Source organism: Amblyomma americanum, chromosome 4 (genome assembly GCF_052857255.1).
Source record: "Amblyomma americanum isolate KBUSLIRL-KWMA chromosome 4, ASM5285725v1, whole genome shotgun sequence".
Lineage (NCBI taxonomy): Eukaryota > Metazoa > Arthropoda > Arachnida > Ixodida > Ixodidae > Amblyomma > Amblyomma americanum.
The window spans coordinates 20,492,185-20,508,018 of record NC_135500.1 but is presented as its reverse complement, the minus strand read 5'-3'; the positions used below and the strand labels follow the sequence as shown (position 1 = coordinate 20,508,018).

Below are 15,834 nucleotides of genomic sequence, written 5' to 3'. Positions count from 1 at the left end.
CCACGAAATGGGCTACCAACAACACGCCGGACACCAAGCCTCTCCCACGGTCACTACACTGCAGCAGCCAGTGTCGAACGATCGAGCCACGAAACGAGCTACTAACGACACGACGGACACCACCGACACTACGGTGCAGCAGCTCGTGCCACCCCAAGAAGGCCACGAAACGGGCTGCCAACGACACGATGGGCAACGCGCCCCTGCCACGGACATTACGGTGCAAAAGCCAGTTTCGATACGAACGGGCCACTAAACGGGCTACCAACGACACGACGGACACCGCACCCCTGGCACGGGCACTACGTGGAAGTAGCCGGTGTCTGCACTGGCGGGCCACAAAACTGGCTCCCTAAGAAGCGATCGACACTGTGCCCTGCCACGGACACTACCGTGCCAGTGTCGATACTTGCGAGCCGCGAAATGGACTACCAACGATACGATGGACCCCACGCCACTCCAACGGATACTTCGGTGCAGCAGCCCGTAAAATCCCAAGCAGGCACCGAAATGGGCTACCAAAGACACGACGGACACCGCGCTCTGCCGCGGATATTACTTTGCAGCAGCCAATGTCGACACGGGTGGGCCACAAAACGGGCAGCCTATGAAACAATCGACACCGCGCCCCTGCCACCGACACTACAGTGCAGCAGCCAGTGTCGACACGAGCAGGCGACCAAACGGGCTACCAATGGCACGACGGTCACCGCACCCATGCAACGGACAGCCAGTGTCACCTCAAGCAGGCCACGAAACGGACTAACAACGACACAACGGACTCCGCGCCCCTGCAACGGACACTACGCCGCAGCAGCCCGTCACCCCAAGCAGTCCACGAAACGGGCTACCAACGACTCAACGGTCAGCGCACCCCTGCAACGGACAGCCCGTGTCACCCCAAGCAGGCCACGAAACGAGCTAACAACTACACGACGGACTCCGCGCCCCTGCAGCGGACACTGCGCCGCAGCAGCCCGTGTCACCCCAAGCAAGCCACGAAACGGGCTACCAACGACACGACGGACACCACACCCCTGCAACGACACTACGGCGCAGCAGCCCGTGTCAACCCAAGCAGGCCAAGAAACGGGCTACGAACGACACGACGGACACCGTACCCCTGCAACGGACACTACGACGCAGCAGGCCGTGTCACCCCAAGCAGGCCACGAAACGGCCTACCAAGGACACGACGGACACCGCGACCCTGCAACGGACACTACGGCGCAGCAGCCCGTGACACCCCCAGCAGGCCACGAAACGGGCTACCAAAGACTCGACGGACACCGCTGTCCTCCAACGGACACTACGGCGCAGCAGCCCGTGTCACCCCAAGCAGGCAAGGAAACGGGCTACCAACGACATGACGGACACCGCTTTCCTCCAACGGACGCTACGGCGCAGCACCCCGTGTCACCCCAAGCAGGCCACGAAACGTGCTACCAACGACATGACGGACACCACACCCCTTCAACGGACACTACGGCGCAGCGGCCCGTGTCACCTCAAGCAGGACACGAAACGGGCTACCAACGACATGACGGACACCGCACCCCTGCAACGGACACTACGGCGCTGCATCCCGTGTCACCCCAAGCAGGCCACTTAACGGACTACCAACGACACGACGGACACCACACCCGTGTAACGGACACTACGGCGCAGCAGCCCGTTTCACCCCAGACAGGTCACGAAACGGGCTAGCAACGACACGACGGACACCGCTTTCCTGCCACGGACACTACGGCGCAGCAGCCCGTCTCACCCCAAGAAGGCCACGAAACGGGCTACCAATGACACGACGGACACCGCGCTATGCCGCGCACACTAAGTTGCAGCAGCCAATGTCGACACGGGTGGGCCACAAAACTGGCAGCCTAAGAAACAATCGGCACCGAGCCCCTGCCACCGACACTACGGTGCAGCAGCCAGTGTCGACATGAGCGGGCCACGAAACGGGCTACCAATGGCACGGCGGAAGCCCCATCCCTCCAACGGACACTACGGCGCAGCATCCCGTGTCACCCCAAGCAGGCCACGAAACGGGCTACCAACGACACGACGGACACCGCGCCCCTGCAACGAACACTACTGCGCAGCAGCCCGCGTCACCCCAAGCAGGCTACGAAACGGGCTACCAACGACATGACGGACACCGCGCCCCTGCAACGGACACTACGGCGCAGGAACCCACGTCACCCCAAGCAGGCCACGAAACGGGCTAGCAACGACACGACGGACACCGCTTTCCTGCAACGGACACTACGGCGCAGCAGCCCGTCTCACCCCAAGCCGGCCACGAAACGGGCTACCAACGACACGACAGACACCGCGCCCCTGCAATGGACAATACGGCGTAGCAGCCCGTGTCACCCCAAGCAGGCCACTTAACGGGCTACCAACGAACTGGCGGCTGTGTTTCGTAAACGGCCAAAACGATGCGCAGTTCTCGAGTGTTAGGCCTGGTCGAACCGCCGACACACTTGTAGGAGAGAATCAACCATGGACCAGTCTTTGCACAGAAGAAGGTTGAAGGCGTTTACATCAATACCTTTCAGAATGTTCCCCGTCTCATCGGCCTCGGACATTTCTTGATCAACTTTTTGTGCACAGGGCCAAGAGATTGTGAATATAGGAAATGTATTAAGACTCCCTAGACAATTGAGCGTGAGCACCAACTTCCTTCTTAGCTACGAGCTGCCTTCCAATACGCTTCCCAAACAAGTCTCGGAGCTTCTGCTTGCATATGTCCCAGGACGTAAGATCTTCGTGGTTTACGAATCATGCACGTGCGGTTTCGGCGAGGTAAAATATATTCGCAAGCTTGAGCGCAGCGTCACGCCTGTTATGCTTGCTTACACGCTCGTAAATCGAGAGCCAGTCCTCGATATCCAATTTCGTCGGTGCCGCAGAAGGTGCCTGGGACACGGGGCCACAACAAAAGTCGGTACTGTTGCCGTGGATGTAGCCGCTTTGATAGTCATCCCGATGGTACCAAGGTGACGACAGCTGCGTATATCAAGCTTGTGGGCGTGGAGGGTGAAGGCGTTACCCCGCACCTCACAAAAAATGTTAGGGGTTATCTCCACAAAAAAATTGTGCAGCGCAGGGGGGCACTCTACGTCCTGAGGCTTGGTTCGTTGGTTGGCCTCAAATAAAGATGGCACACACACACTTCGGGAGAGTGACCAAGACAAAGGCGGTGAAATTGTAGTGGCGCTGGTATCGTCAGCCGAGCTGATGAAGACAAAGCTCGCAGCCCAACCTGGCCCTCATTTTTCTATCCCAACCACACCTGTTTTTCACTAATTATTGGCCACGCTATCAGCTTCCGCAAGTTAGGCTCACGAAGAATCTGTTAGCCCCGCTTCAGGTTGATCTGATCTCCTTGCAACAAGTTGCAGATACGCAGGCTGACGCCGTCTTCAATTATGACCTTATTTTCCCGTCCCATGCGAAAAATATGCCCGTAAAAATCCTAAATGGTCTCCTTTCTGAAAACCTAGAGAATTTTCCCCTTCATACTGTTATCTCCACTGATGCCCCCGGCAGCTGTGAGAAGGCGGCGGTTGGGATATATTCGCAGGAGCTGCCTTGGAGCTATTCCGCGTTCGTATCCCAGATTATACTCCTATATTCTTCGCAGAGTTTCTGGCCGTTAGTTTGGCTCTTTTCAAACTTCCTAGGCATGTAGCACGGGTTCTTATTCTTGCAGACTGCCTTTCACTTCTAGTCTCTCTCCAAAATTCGTGGAAATCTTTACTGAATCGTTCGCTTAGGTTTTTGTTCCGCGCACAGTGCGTGAGATCCGCTTTGTCTGGGTACCTGGGCATTCCGGCGTCTATTTTAACGAGGTGGTTGATGTATTGGCAAGGTCAGCTCTCAGCGCTCCTGTAATCTATACCGTCCCTCACCTCATTCTGGTAGAAGCTTCACGTTTCTAGCGATCCCAACATATTTCAGCCAACCTGAGTGATCCATTGCTCAATACCGTGAATTTTAGCCACTTAAAGTTCCAATGGAATATCAGGTGGTGTAAATCAAGGCTTTGTGAGATGTCAATGACGCTTCTGCGATGCAGAATCCCTCACTGAAATTTGTACTTATGTAGATGTGGGTTCGCTGCGAAAAACCTTTGTGTCTCATGTGGGCAAGTTGAAACAATAGATCATTTTCTCCTCTCTTGCCGGCGGTTCGCACTTCAGAGAAAACAGTATTTGGGGGTGCCTCTTTCGAGGTTAGGACTCCCACTGTCTCTTCCAGTTATTCTTTTGTTCGGTGCGAGCGCAAAGATTCCTGTTAACCAGTGTCTGCGGCTACCTTCACGATTACATAAGTGCAACTGATCGATTACCTTGTTAGCTGTATACAAAATTTTGTCGCATGTCCAAATATGCTCGATTTTATTCCTGGAAATTCATATTTATTTTATTCATTTGACTTTTCCAATTTTTATCTTGATTCAGTCTTCTCACGCCTATTTTAACCCGCGCAAATACCTCATTGGGATTATCTACTGAACCTTGGCAAATACCCCTGCGCGGGTATGTGCCATGCTTACTAAGGAGAAGAAGAAGAAGAAGACCTGGCTCGCGCAGTTCAGAACGCTTTCGGCAACTGCGTTCAGGTGAATAGCCACCCGATTCTTGGCCGATCCCCCAGTGTGGGTATGTGCCATCTTTCTATAAGCTAACAACAACAACAACAACAACTGACCTGGCCAGCAACGTCAACAGCCCGCTCCGCCGGCTCACCAGCCGCGGCTACCGGGACTCCAATAAATATGGACCGCCTTCCATACATCGGGTGACTCCAGACGACAGCCCCGATGCACGCAACGCCGCTCCCACCGGCTCTGCACTCCTGCCCGTCCTGACCCTTCACTTGGTCTCGCCGCTGCACGCCCGCTGTTCACACCCGGCCTGCGGAAGTTTCCTCTCGCCGCCATGTACGCGCCTACCATCGCACACGGTGAGCTCCTCCAGCAGTACCAACGCTCCTCACTTCCTCGGCTGCCCGGCCTGACCGCGTTTTATGCCAGGGACCCCGTTTTGTGGCTGGCGCTGCTGGACTCGCACTTTCATGTCAACAACGTGTCCAGCCAGCTGCTGCGCTATCAGTACGCCGCCCGCGAACTCTCACCCGGTCTCCTGGCACAGCTGTGGTTGCCGCCTCCTGGCCCCGACATATACGCCAATTTCAAGAAGGGCCTGACGGCATATTCCGTCTTGGAGCTCCCGCCGACTCTCTGCACTCCTGTTCCGGACTCCAAAGCTGCGGCGCCACTCGACTCACCATCTCTGGCCGCATTCCCGAACAGAGCTCCTTTGGTTTTCCCTCCGCCAGCTTATGCACCGGAGCCGCTCCCCCCACCGGTGTGTCGACTATTGCCGCCACCGAATGAGCTCCCATCCATGGTTCGGCAGTGCCACGCGAGCACGCACCGGTCTCTTGCCACCATTCGCACTCAGCTGCCTCATCCTACACCGTGGTTTCCCCAAGCTTGCTCCACCCGTCCCTTCAAGCGCCTTCTCTACCACTGCCTCCAGGGATGCCGCACGCCCCGTGCGCCCCCGCGTCGACTCGGACTCTTCCGTTTCATCGCACGCCTCCGAACACCTGAGCGCCGATCATGCCACTGGCGGGCACAGGCGCCCGGCCGATGCCAAGAGCGCTGTGTCGAACTCAGTTGTCCCAATGACCTGTGTTGTGCATCCCGATGCACACGCTCCTGCAGTTCAGCACTCTGGCCTTCTGGAAGCCCAGACGCTTCCACTTCATCCAAGCTCTACCTCCCATGACCCGTGTTCTGTGCCTCAGTCCAGCTCAGCGCTGCCTCTTTCTTTCGCGCAACCCCAACAGTGTCTTCTTCCCATCTCCCAAAGCCTCCTGCCAAGACACTTAAGCTTTCAACAGTGATTTTTTTATGGGTCACCTACCAGTGCGCCATTTCTCACGTGAGCAGTGTGCTGTTCGTCCGTGCCTACGGGGACACCCATATTATTATTTCATCGTGCTGGCCCGTGGCCATTCCTCGGCCACCGACATTCAGCCTTGTCCGCCCTCCGAAGGCCTGAACCTAACGCCGGCGCCCCAAATCGGATCATCAATTTTCGCCTCTCCCTGGACATTGTGCTCAACCGAATTCCCAGGCTCTCCACGGGTCTTGTACATAACTCTTTTCGTTTTTTTTCCCTTTATCGCGCATCGTGCGGGGGGTGGGGGGGAAGCATCTGTAGCGACGCTGGTATCGCCAGCGGCGCTGATGAAGATGAAGCTCGGAGCGCGACCTGGCTCACGCAGTCCAGAACGCTTTCGGCAACCGGCTTGGCCAGCAACGCCAACAGCCCGCTCCGCCGGCTCGCCTGCCGCGGCTACCGGGACTCCATTAAATGTGGACCTCCCTCCACAAATTGCTGGAAACAGGAGCGTTTAGAAGAGAAAAAGGAGTAGTCATAGGATATAGGCTGACAAATGACGACGCACCGACTGGTGTTTTGTTATCTGGGAGATCGAAGAAGGCACAATGGCTCTATGTGCATAATCGTATACAATGCATGTTTCACAGGGTGTCTACCAAGTTGACGTTTCCAAATTCCCCCAGTTTTCCCGGTTTTCCCTGAGTGCATTTGTAAAATTCCCTCAGTGACAGTACTTTGTTTTATGCGCAAACAAGCTGGCACAAAGCCGCCTGATGGTATCACTCTCCAGTAAGCATGCTAAAAAATAACGATTTAATCCTATTTTAATAGTAATTAGTGTTGATGTCATTTAATAAAATGAAGAGAGATTAGCAAAATGCAAAGCAAATCGAAAATCGTCGTAAAAATGCTAAAACAGAGTGCAAATAGAATTGAACATTTTCGAATACGAACGAAAGCGAAAACGCATGCGGAAACAAATATTTTTAAATGTGAGGTATTTCTATCTACTGATAGCAACCGCAATGGTATGGGACCTGAACTTAGGCGTCACAAGTACGATTCTCTCTCAGCAAGTCTATTCAGACGAACTGCAGATTATAAAAACCTCAGTTTGTAGAAGTGAAAGAGCGACAAACCTCAAAGTAACGCTCGAAAGTCAACCTCAAGCGCGTGCACAACACCAGTGTTGCATAACTGCTTTAGAGAGTTTATTTTCGTTTGGATGAAGGACACTTGCATCTCGGCGTCAGCCAACACTTTGTTTTTTTTTTTTCAAAAGCTCAAGCTCTTTCACAGAAGCGGCGGCACGCTTCCTTTCCCGTTCCTGCTCAGTGCATCGGCTCTTACTGCTATCGTCCTCTCCATCTCCTCTTTCGACCATGCGTTTTCCCCACGGACCATTTGGAGCATCCTCTTGGCCAGCTGAACGTCGGCAATTCCTCCTGCCGACATTACGGCGTCATACACGATTCGCTGGGTGACCAAAGATTGCTCCATCTGATTTTCAACAAGGCATTCCTTGTTAATAGAAAATTCCCGCTCGACAGACGCATTTCCGTGTGAAAGAGACAGAATCACATTCACAAATGTGAACAGTTCTTTGTTCGAACCACAGATGCCTGCCCAAAGGGCAACCAGCTGATGCATGCACCTACTGAAATTTTTCAATGCCGCTTGCATCGAGGCTAGGGAGCATACATGCTTGTAGGACAGTATCGCCCGGTCAGCTTCTGTTCCTGAAATCCATTGGTGCTGTGTTAGAAGTTCAAATGCATCATTTAGACGCCGTTCCCCGAGATCGGGAATCAGCGCGCACGCGGGATCTAGAGATGACGATCCCCTCGCCAGCTTGAACCTCCACGGCTACCTCTCCGCGATATTTTTGGTGCAGTTCTTCACAAAAGTGGCTCTGTCCCTTCTGAACCCTAGGATAGCTGAATCTGAAAGTTTAGGGGCCTTTCGGAGCGCATACTTCGTAGCAAACTCAAGGTCAATTTCGTTTGAAACAGGTCAGCGCTAAATAAGACAAACACGGCGAGAGAACGACGACACAAGGGATGAGGTCAACCTTGGGCATCGCAACTACGTTCGCAGTAAGATCCATGTCCACCTTGATCAATTTCAACGGACTGTCCGCCGCCACTATTACTTCTTTCATTACTATTCTACTATGTAGTGATCGTAGAAGGTTCTCCAATGCTGCTGCAAGAAATGGAAGCATAGGCGACTCGGTCTGGAACTGAGCCAGGAACGGCTGCAGCTCCTCCGTGATGCCAAGCATAAAGGTTAGCTTTGCAGACAGCAGAGGATCGCGAATGGCCGTTTCGACCACGCAGTAACTGGTCGGTCGGTTGTTCTCGTTTCGACACGAATCGACGTACACTTCTAGGTACGACAGAATCTCAATAGCTCTTGAAATTACACGAACATTTTCAAGCCACCGCACAGCCCAAAATATTCATAGGGTAAATGTTGCTCCCGGTTATGCGGGCGTATTCAGCGCGTCGGGCAGGTACACATTTGAATAAGCTGCACAAAGCACGAAGAAATTCCACGAGTTGCCAACCTGTTGCCGCGTGTCCGGTTTTGAAAGCACTGTTCACAACATGAAGGGCACAACTACCAACTTCGAGAATACGACCGCCTTCGCTGGATTCACAAAGTTCTGGTTTGGTCTGACGGAGAAATTTTATATGTACATTTGGCCCATTCATTCAGATCTTAAAGGGACTATGCAAAGAATTCAAAGTCGCTTGTAAATGTTTTCAATGCTTAGAAATGATGCTAGTGAGCATTCACACCAAGTATGAGACTTCGGAACTGAGCCGGCAATTTATTATGAATTTTTAAAAACCGTGTTTTTTGAAATTCGCGGGCCGATTGGTGTGATCGTAGTGACCGATTTTGGAACTAAAATCGTGGAACAAAGACGTCACACTGCCAATGACGTCGCCAGGCCACCACACGCTCTCATTCGCTGGAGCCACGGCAGCCACGACGTCGCGGGCACACTTCCGGTAGCCGTGAAAATCGTCTACTCGTGCCGCCGCGCGACCCTCTCGGTCAAGCGCGAGCCAGGGCATTGCATTCGATCACATGGCTTCTTGAACAAACAGCGCGAACAAAGACGAGCACAAAAGACAAGAAAGCGATTGTTCAAGATGCTTAACCAACTAGCCCGCCAAAACGTGTTAACACATGGCTTCAATTACTGCTAACTACAACAAACGACAAGCAAAGAAACCCGACGCGCGCCGCAATCACGCCGCCGACGCTGCTGCTGGGGCGCTGGGTGCGACAACCGGAAGTTGCAAAGGGAACATCAGCGGATGACGTGTGGTCATGGGCGGGGCCCAGTCCCAGAGCTGTTTTCTCTATTTTTGTCTGGTGCTCCGCGTGTACGAGTTGAGGGGAGAGAGGAGGAGCGGAATTTTTAATCGTCTGTACCTTCGTTGTTATTGATGCTAGCTTAAAAATTCTTGCGTTGGGGTGACGAGTGATGAAATGGCCATCTCTCACCTGCTTTCCGCATTCTCAATTAATTTATTGCATAGTCCCTTAAGAATTTGTGACCAGGAGAGTCCATCTGTGGAAGTTTTAAAAGCGGACACCAATTCCTCCGCCCACGTCTGCCCCCGAAAGCATGTACGTCAGGTAGCGCGTTTTCACGCTCTGCTCTGCATCCAACCAAAAGCGAACCAACACGACCATTTGCTCTCTTTGTGCAACTTTGTTTAACGATTCGTCAAACGCCACGACCAGGTGGGAGGCTTGGCTTACTTCCGAGATGAGGTTCGCCTTGAAGAAAGGTGCGAGGCCACAGACATGTCCTACATTGTCCTTGCCAAACTGCATTTTCTTGGCTGTAGCTGATGATGGGAACATCAAACGGAACAGAGAAGCCGATGCCGCGGCAGCACGGAGTAATATGTCCATCATAACAGCGTTGAGGCATCACATAACTTCAGCATTTATGACCGCTAAGTCACGCTCAAAGATATCCTTTGTTGTACGATCGGGTTGAACGTCCGTCGCAGTAGTTGAAACACTTGAAGGATACACAGATACTGACGGCACTGGCTCGGCATTGGTCACAACGGTGGCCCGCGGTGTGAAAAATGAGGGTACAGAGGGTGTCCCGCGGCATTGGTCACAACGGTGGCCGGCGATGTCAATAATGAGGCTACAAAGGGTGTCCCGGCTGCGGTAATGGCCAGTCGGTGCTTCTTATTTTCAGCGTGACTTGTCGCTGCTCTTCTTCCCATGTTTCTGAGCGAAAACTGCTTTCTGCATAGCGCACAGTACGCCGCGTTCAGGTTACTTTCGACAGGCAGGCTGCAAACTCGCAATGTTTCGCATTCGTCCAGCCCTGGACGAAAGTGCAATTGAAGGCGGTTATGCTTGACACATCGCACACAGCTTGCCTGCGGCACCACAGCGGTCATTAAAACTAAGCCGATTCGACACGGCGCAGAGACTGACAGCTCTGGCCAGGCCCGGTGCTGGCCCTGACATAATTAGTTGCTTTGCTAGCGTCGGCAGCTTGCGGAAAGGCGCGAAACTTTTTCCCTTTCTCCCAAAGCTGCGCCGCCTGCATCACGTGCGTGCACCCCCTGCGGCAGAAATGGACGCTTCCATTAAGGAGATGCGCAAGGAAGAAGTGTTCATTTGGGACCATCTCAAGTTCTCAGAACGTTTTCTGCCGCCTTGTTGGAGCTGTACACTCGGAAAACAAGGGGAGGCCGCTGCCTGTCGAACAGCGCACGTGCGAACCGTAGGAAGCGCGCGCTCTGCCGTCGGCCACAGCGCCGGAGAAGCGCGGGAAAGTGTCCGCTTTCGGCGGTAGTACGCTTCGAAATTGGAAGCGCCGCTGGCGCCGCAAATCTTCTTGCCGCCTTGCTGGGATGCTCAACTTGACAACACAACGTAGGAGGCCAGCGGCCGCTGTGGACGCCGCACGGGATAATCCGTTCAATGCCAGTCCGCATTGTTTACACGAGGCAGCATTATCCCGACTTTTGTTCCTTTTATGCAGAACTGCAGCTAATTTTTCCTCATAAAAGCACAAATCCCCTGAGTTTTCTTTAGTTTTTCCAATTTATCGAAACTCCCAGAGAATTCCCGGTTTTCACGGTTTTCCGGGTTGGTTGACACCCTGTTTCAATTTCGCACTGACTGAGAGCCGAGAGAAAGAAGGGAAAAAAACCTCCGTATGGGAGTCGCTGCGTTTCTGAGGCTTTGAGAACGTTCACGCACATACTCTCAATGTCGCCATCTTCAAGAGCACCGATAGTCACTTCATTGTCAGCGGGGAACTCTTGCAACTACTGACTAACACATTCCCTCCAACACTCCACGCTATCTTTCCAATAATGTACACTCTTCCCTTTACACTCTGCCACATGGCTTGGGACAGTCAACATAACAAGAATATCACAACTCTACGTATCCAACGATCGAAGAGTGGAAGAGAGCTGTCCAGCAGCACTGACGTCGACCGTCCAGTATATGGCTGATCGAAGGGGCGAAGACGCGAATTATACATGGGTGGCTGCTATTTCCGAGCATGCGCCTGGTGCCGCCCATTTCCGTCGGCTCTCCCGCCAATGGTTCACGAAGCGCGGAGGCCACGCACTCTCCTGTTTTCTCTAATATTGCTCCTACCTGTACAATGTATTAGGGCCCCAAAAATTGCCGCCGCAGCGAACGTGTCAGTGAGCATTTCGTTGCAGACCACTGCTACCGCGGCGCGATGTGGATAACATTGTACTTTGCTCTCCTTTCCTCTTTGAAGCACAGACTACCAATGCAGGAAAACTGGCCATTTAAAGAGGAAGGAATACGAAAAGCCAAATGAGACATCTTTCAGGCGTTGTTATGAATTGATAATTACTCTTTATCACAAAGAAATTTATTAGGGACTTTCAAAAATAGATTCAGAGAGCACTTAAGACTGCTTACGTGCTATGAAGGCGAAAGCGTGTGTCATTGTGAGCGTTCCACCTCGACGCAGGTTGCGTACTGAGAAATGAAACGAAGAGGCGCCTGAGAACGCTGATTCCACAGCTGATTCCATAAACGCTGAATCCACAGTGATCCCAGAGAAACATATGGTTACTCAGTTCCAATACCTGGCGCGAGCTAGCTTCCAGCCTAATAAACGTATGCTACATGGAAAGAGATATCGTTTGACACCACCCGCAACGTTTTACGACGAACGCTTGCGTCACAATTTGATACAAAACTGTTTTCGAGGGAAGGAAATGACGCAGCAACTGTCTCACATCTAGGTGAACATCTCAACTACGCCTTAAGGCAAGAGGAAAAGAGTCTGGGAAGGCATCAGGAGTCTGGGAAGGTGAATGTGTCGTCGGTTCAAATCACTCTCGCAAGCTAGCCTCCAACTTGACTAGAACATGTAAGCTATGTGCAACGAGAGATCATATCACACCAACAGAACGCTGTACGAGACTCGGTTGCTTACAATTCCGGTATGAATGTAGTCGGGAAAACTGGAGCAACTTTGAGGCCGGCCAGCGGGGGGTGTGCATATATTCAAACGATATCTGCACGAATGTCTGAAATGGAGGTGCTCGCGACTTGTTGTGTGCGTCCTACGGCCACTTGATGATCTCACCCAATTTTTCCTGCCATCGCCAGGATTCTCTGTAGAGTACACAGACAGTAACACACGCCACCGGATTTTCTCGTAATAGAACTAGTAGTGCTTTCGTATTGATGAAATGAAACATTCCAACACCCATCACTCAATAATCAATGTGACGTTGTACAGAGGCCAGCGACGTGCCTTAAGCTGCGGACGCCTGTCTATACTGCACTGTTATATTTTATTCCCTGGCTAAAGTTTTGTGGAGCCCCTGTATAATGTCGCACTTACAACGCTTAATAAATTAATAATGAGCAGTGCAAAATCTTTTGAAGGTCCAAATTAATTCCAGTGCAGTTGCAGTGAAAACTCTCTCCAAATTAAGTAGAGGGAATAGCTGCCAACTCACGACATGTTTGCCTTGCTGAGAACTTCCTTCTCCGACTTCAAGCCATTGTCGAATTCGTGAATCATCTCGCAGTCCGTTTCTTTGAAGAACGTCGTCACCGGTCTTGACTGAAAAATGCAGTTTCTCGTTACATCTCCCCAAAGCATATATTCACATAGGGAACATATGCATAAGAGCCTATAAAAGGAGACGGGACTGTCAACGCACCTGGAGCATGTAGAACTTGCCGTTGCATATTGCCCACTCTATATCCTGAGGTGCTGTACATGTCTTCTCGATCTGTTGCAGACGTAAATGAAAGCGGCAACAACAAAAAGTAAGGAGTGTAACTTAATTATTTCCGCCCGAAGCTTGAAGATTCAATTATATTAATAATAATCATCAGCCTGGCTACGCCCACTGCAGACCGAAGACCTCTCCCATTCCTCTCCAATTAAACCTGTCCTGTGCCATCTACGGCCACCCTATTCCTGCAAACATCCTAATCTAATCCGCCCACCTAACGCATGTCGCCCCCTGCTGCACTTGCCTTCTCTTGGAATCCAGTCCGTTACCATTAACGCTCAACGGTTGTCTTGCCTCCAAGTTAGAAGCCCTGCCCAAGCCCATTTCTTCGTCTTGATTTCGACTAGGATTCAACGTTTGCTCCTAATAATAATAGTAATTTAAAGATACAACAACCTAACGTGTTTCTTCCTATTGGCCATTCGTTGCAGTGCTATAAACATGGTTGGAAGTTTTAGCTTGAGTGACAGTAATTTGTGCTGCACACTGCAGCATATGACTTTTTCAGCGAGTGACCATCTGAAGCGCAGAATATGAAGAGGACTGTCGGTTTTCATTAGCTATATTTAAGGTCATGCCGTTACCACCACTTTATTTCTAAAATATGGGCATCTTGCATTTTGAAATATGTGACCGCAATTTAAGTTAAGTTATATTTTCTGCTGTTTTAATTACCAACAGAAACATCATTGAATATTCCTATAATAGCAACCTAGTTCTCCCTATGATATAGGCACTGAAATCACGCCGTTATAAATACGTTTATTATTTTAAAAATTAAATTAAGAAATCGCTTTTACGTTGCATGATCTTATAATAACCTTGTCTTAACCTCTCAATCTAATCATTGAATACTCAAGTATGTTATGAGCATCAGTAATGTGAACTTTAGCAAAATAGTTCAGCTGTAATGTTTTCCAATTCCGCAGCTGAATTCGTTATCAACCTTGTCGAAGCTAGTAAAAACTTGTCGCTGACTCTTTCGCATCTCTCCTCAGGGAAATTTAGCTGTTTTTTTTTAAGCGGTCTCATCCATGTATTAACTACTCGCTGTTAGGCATTTTACAGTTTCATTTTACTAAGGTGGGAGGTCTCACCTACGGTTTATCACCTCGAGACCTTCAGCTGTGTATTACTTGTACTCTATTACCTTGTTTAATTTATTTATTCATTTGTTTATTTATTTACTTACTTAATTATTCATTTATTTATTTATTTAGCCCTGAAATGTCCCTAGGCAGGGATTTTGCATGAGGGGTGGGCGGCTCATTCCAGTCTTTCGTTATATGTTGAAAAATCCACTGAATATGCGATATGCGCGCCCGTGCGGAGGGTATACCGACTTGGAATAAATGGCCAAGGCGACTGGCTGTGGCGAGTGATATAACGGTTGGAACATGAAACGGAACAAATAATGGACGTGGCTTTCTTACGTCTTTTGTCTGTATCATGTAGATAAGAATAATGCGATGCGTGCCTGCCTCCAGCATCTTCGGCGCATGCTCGCGTCTAGTGCTCCCTTTTACGTAGCGGATATTAAACGAGCGCGAATAAACGCTAAGGGCGTCTTCGTTTGCACGGAACTTTTCCAGGCTGTTTATCTGCCGACACCACTAACGATACAGTTTCTATATTGGGACACTAATATAGGAAGAATTGTCATGGAGAATAAATCGACCTGTGCGGTTTTCGATAGATTCAAACGAATTATAAAGATTCTTCTGACGAGGGCCCAGAACCGAGCATGCATATTCTAGCTTGGGCCTTAAAAGAGATTTATAAGCAAGGGTTTTTATGGTAAGGTAGGCAAATTCCAGATTCCGCCCGAGAAATCCGAGAGTGCGGTAAGCCTCGTTAGATATTTTTGCTTTGTGAGGGGACCACGAAAGATTTTGTGTTAAGTCATAAAAATGTATAACATATCACATAACATATTGCTGAGCTATCTAAAGATATCCGTGGGTGTTACTTAAGAATGACGGGGTGGAAAGAGATTAATTACGTTTTACTGACGTTTAAAGTCATTTGCCATGTTTTACACTACTTTTTTTTGCATTTTGCAAGTCGCGTTGTAGAATGGAAACATCTGACTTATCGTTAATGGGTCGAAATATAACACACTCATCAGAAAGTAGATGTATATTAGAAGTTATATTACTAGGGAGGTCATTGATGTAGATTACAAAGAGAAGTGGGCCCAGAACCGAACACTGAGGTAAACCGGAAGTCGCAGGACGCAGTGGAGAGGAGTGGTTATTTGAGAAAAGGAACTGATGTCGGCCGATCAAAAACTACGTAGTCATTATAGACTATGCGATAAACTGAATAAATATTAGAAATTTGAACTTACGTGACGAAAGGTTTCACGTGCAATAATTGACAACGACGCAGAGCGCAATGCAAAGAAAAATGAGTGAAGTAGCATTCAGACAACAGAAGTTGCTTGATGAAAAATGTTATACATCGACGTCTTAGGTGAAATTATGCAGAGGAAAACGGATTAGATTCCGAGAGAAGGGAAACGCTGCAGGGTGGCGCATTAGATAGGAACTTGAAATTCCTTTTTTTTACCCTTGTTATTGTTTCCCCCAGGAAATGTAAAAAGG

The 15,834-nt window shown here is 50.3% G+C and overlaps 1 protein-coding gene across 14 annotated transcripts in view; it reads right to left on the bottom strand.

The window, feature by feature from the left end:
- Positions 1-15,834, bottom strand: part of LOC144127822 (rifampicin phosphotransferase-like) — a 685,750-nt gene that overhangs the window by 309,343 nt on the left and 360,573 nt on the right. For all 14 annotated transcript variants that reach the window (XR_013313574.1, XR_013313577.1, XR_013313576.1 and 11 more), the window contains 2 exons: positions 13,151-13,222; positions 12,944-13,050 (listed from right to left, as the gene is read on the bottom strand). Coding sequence is in view for 6 of the 14 variants with exons in the window: in XM_077660767.1 (XP_077516893.1) it covers positions 12,944-13,050; positions 13,151-13,222 (179 nt within the window). In the remaining 8 variants the exon portion in view is untranslated. The remainder of the gene's footprint in view (positions 1-12,943; positions 13,051-13,150; positions 13,223-15,834) is intronic.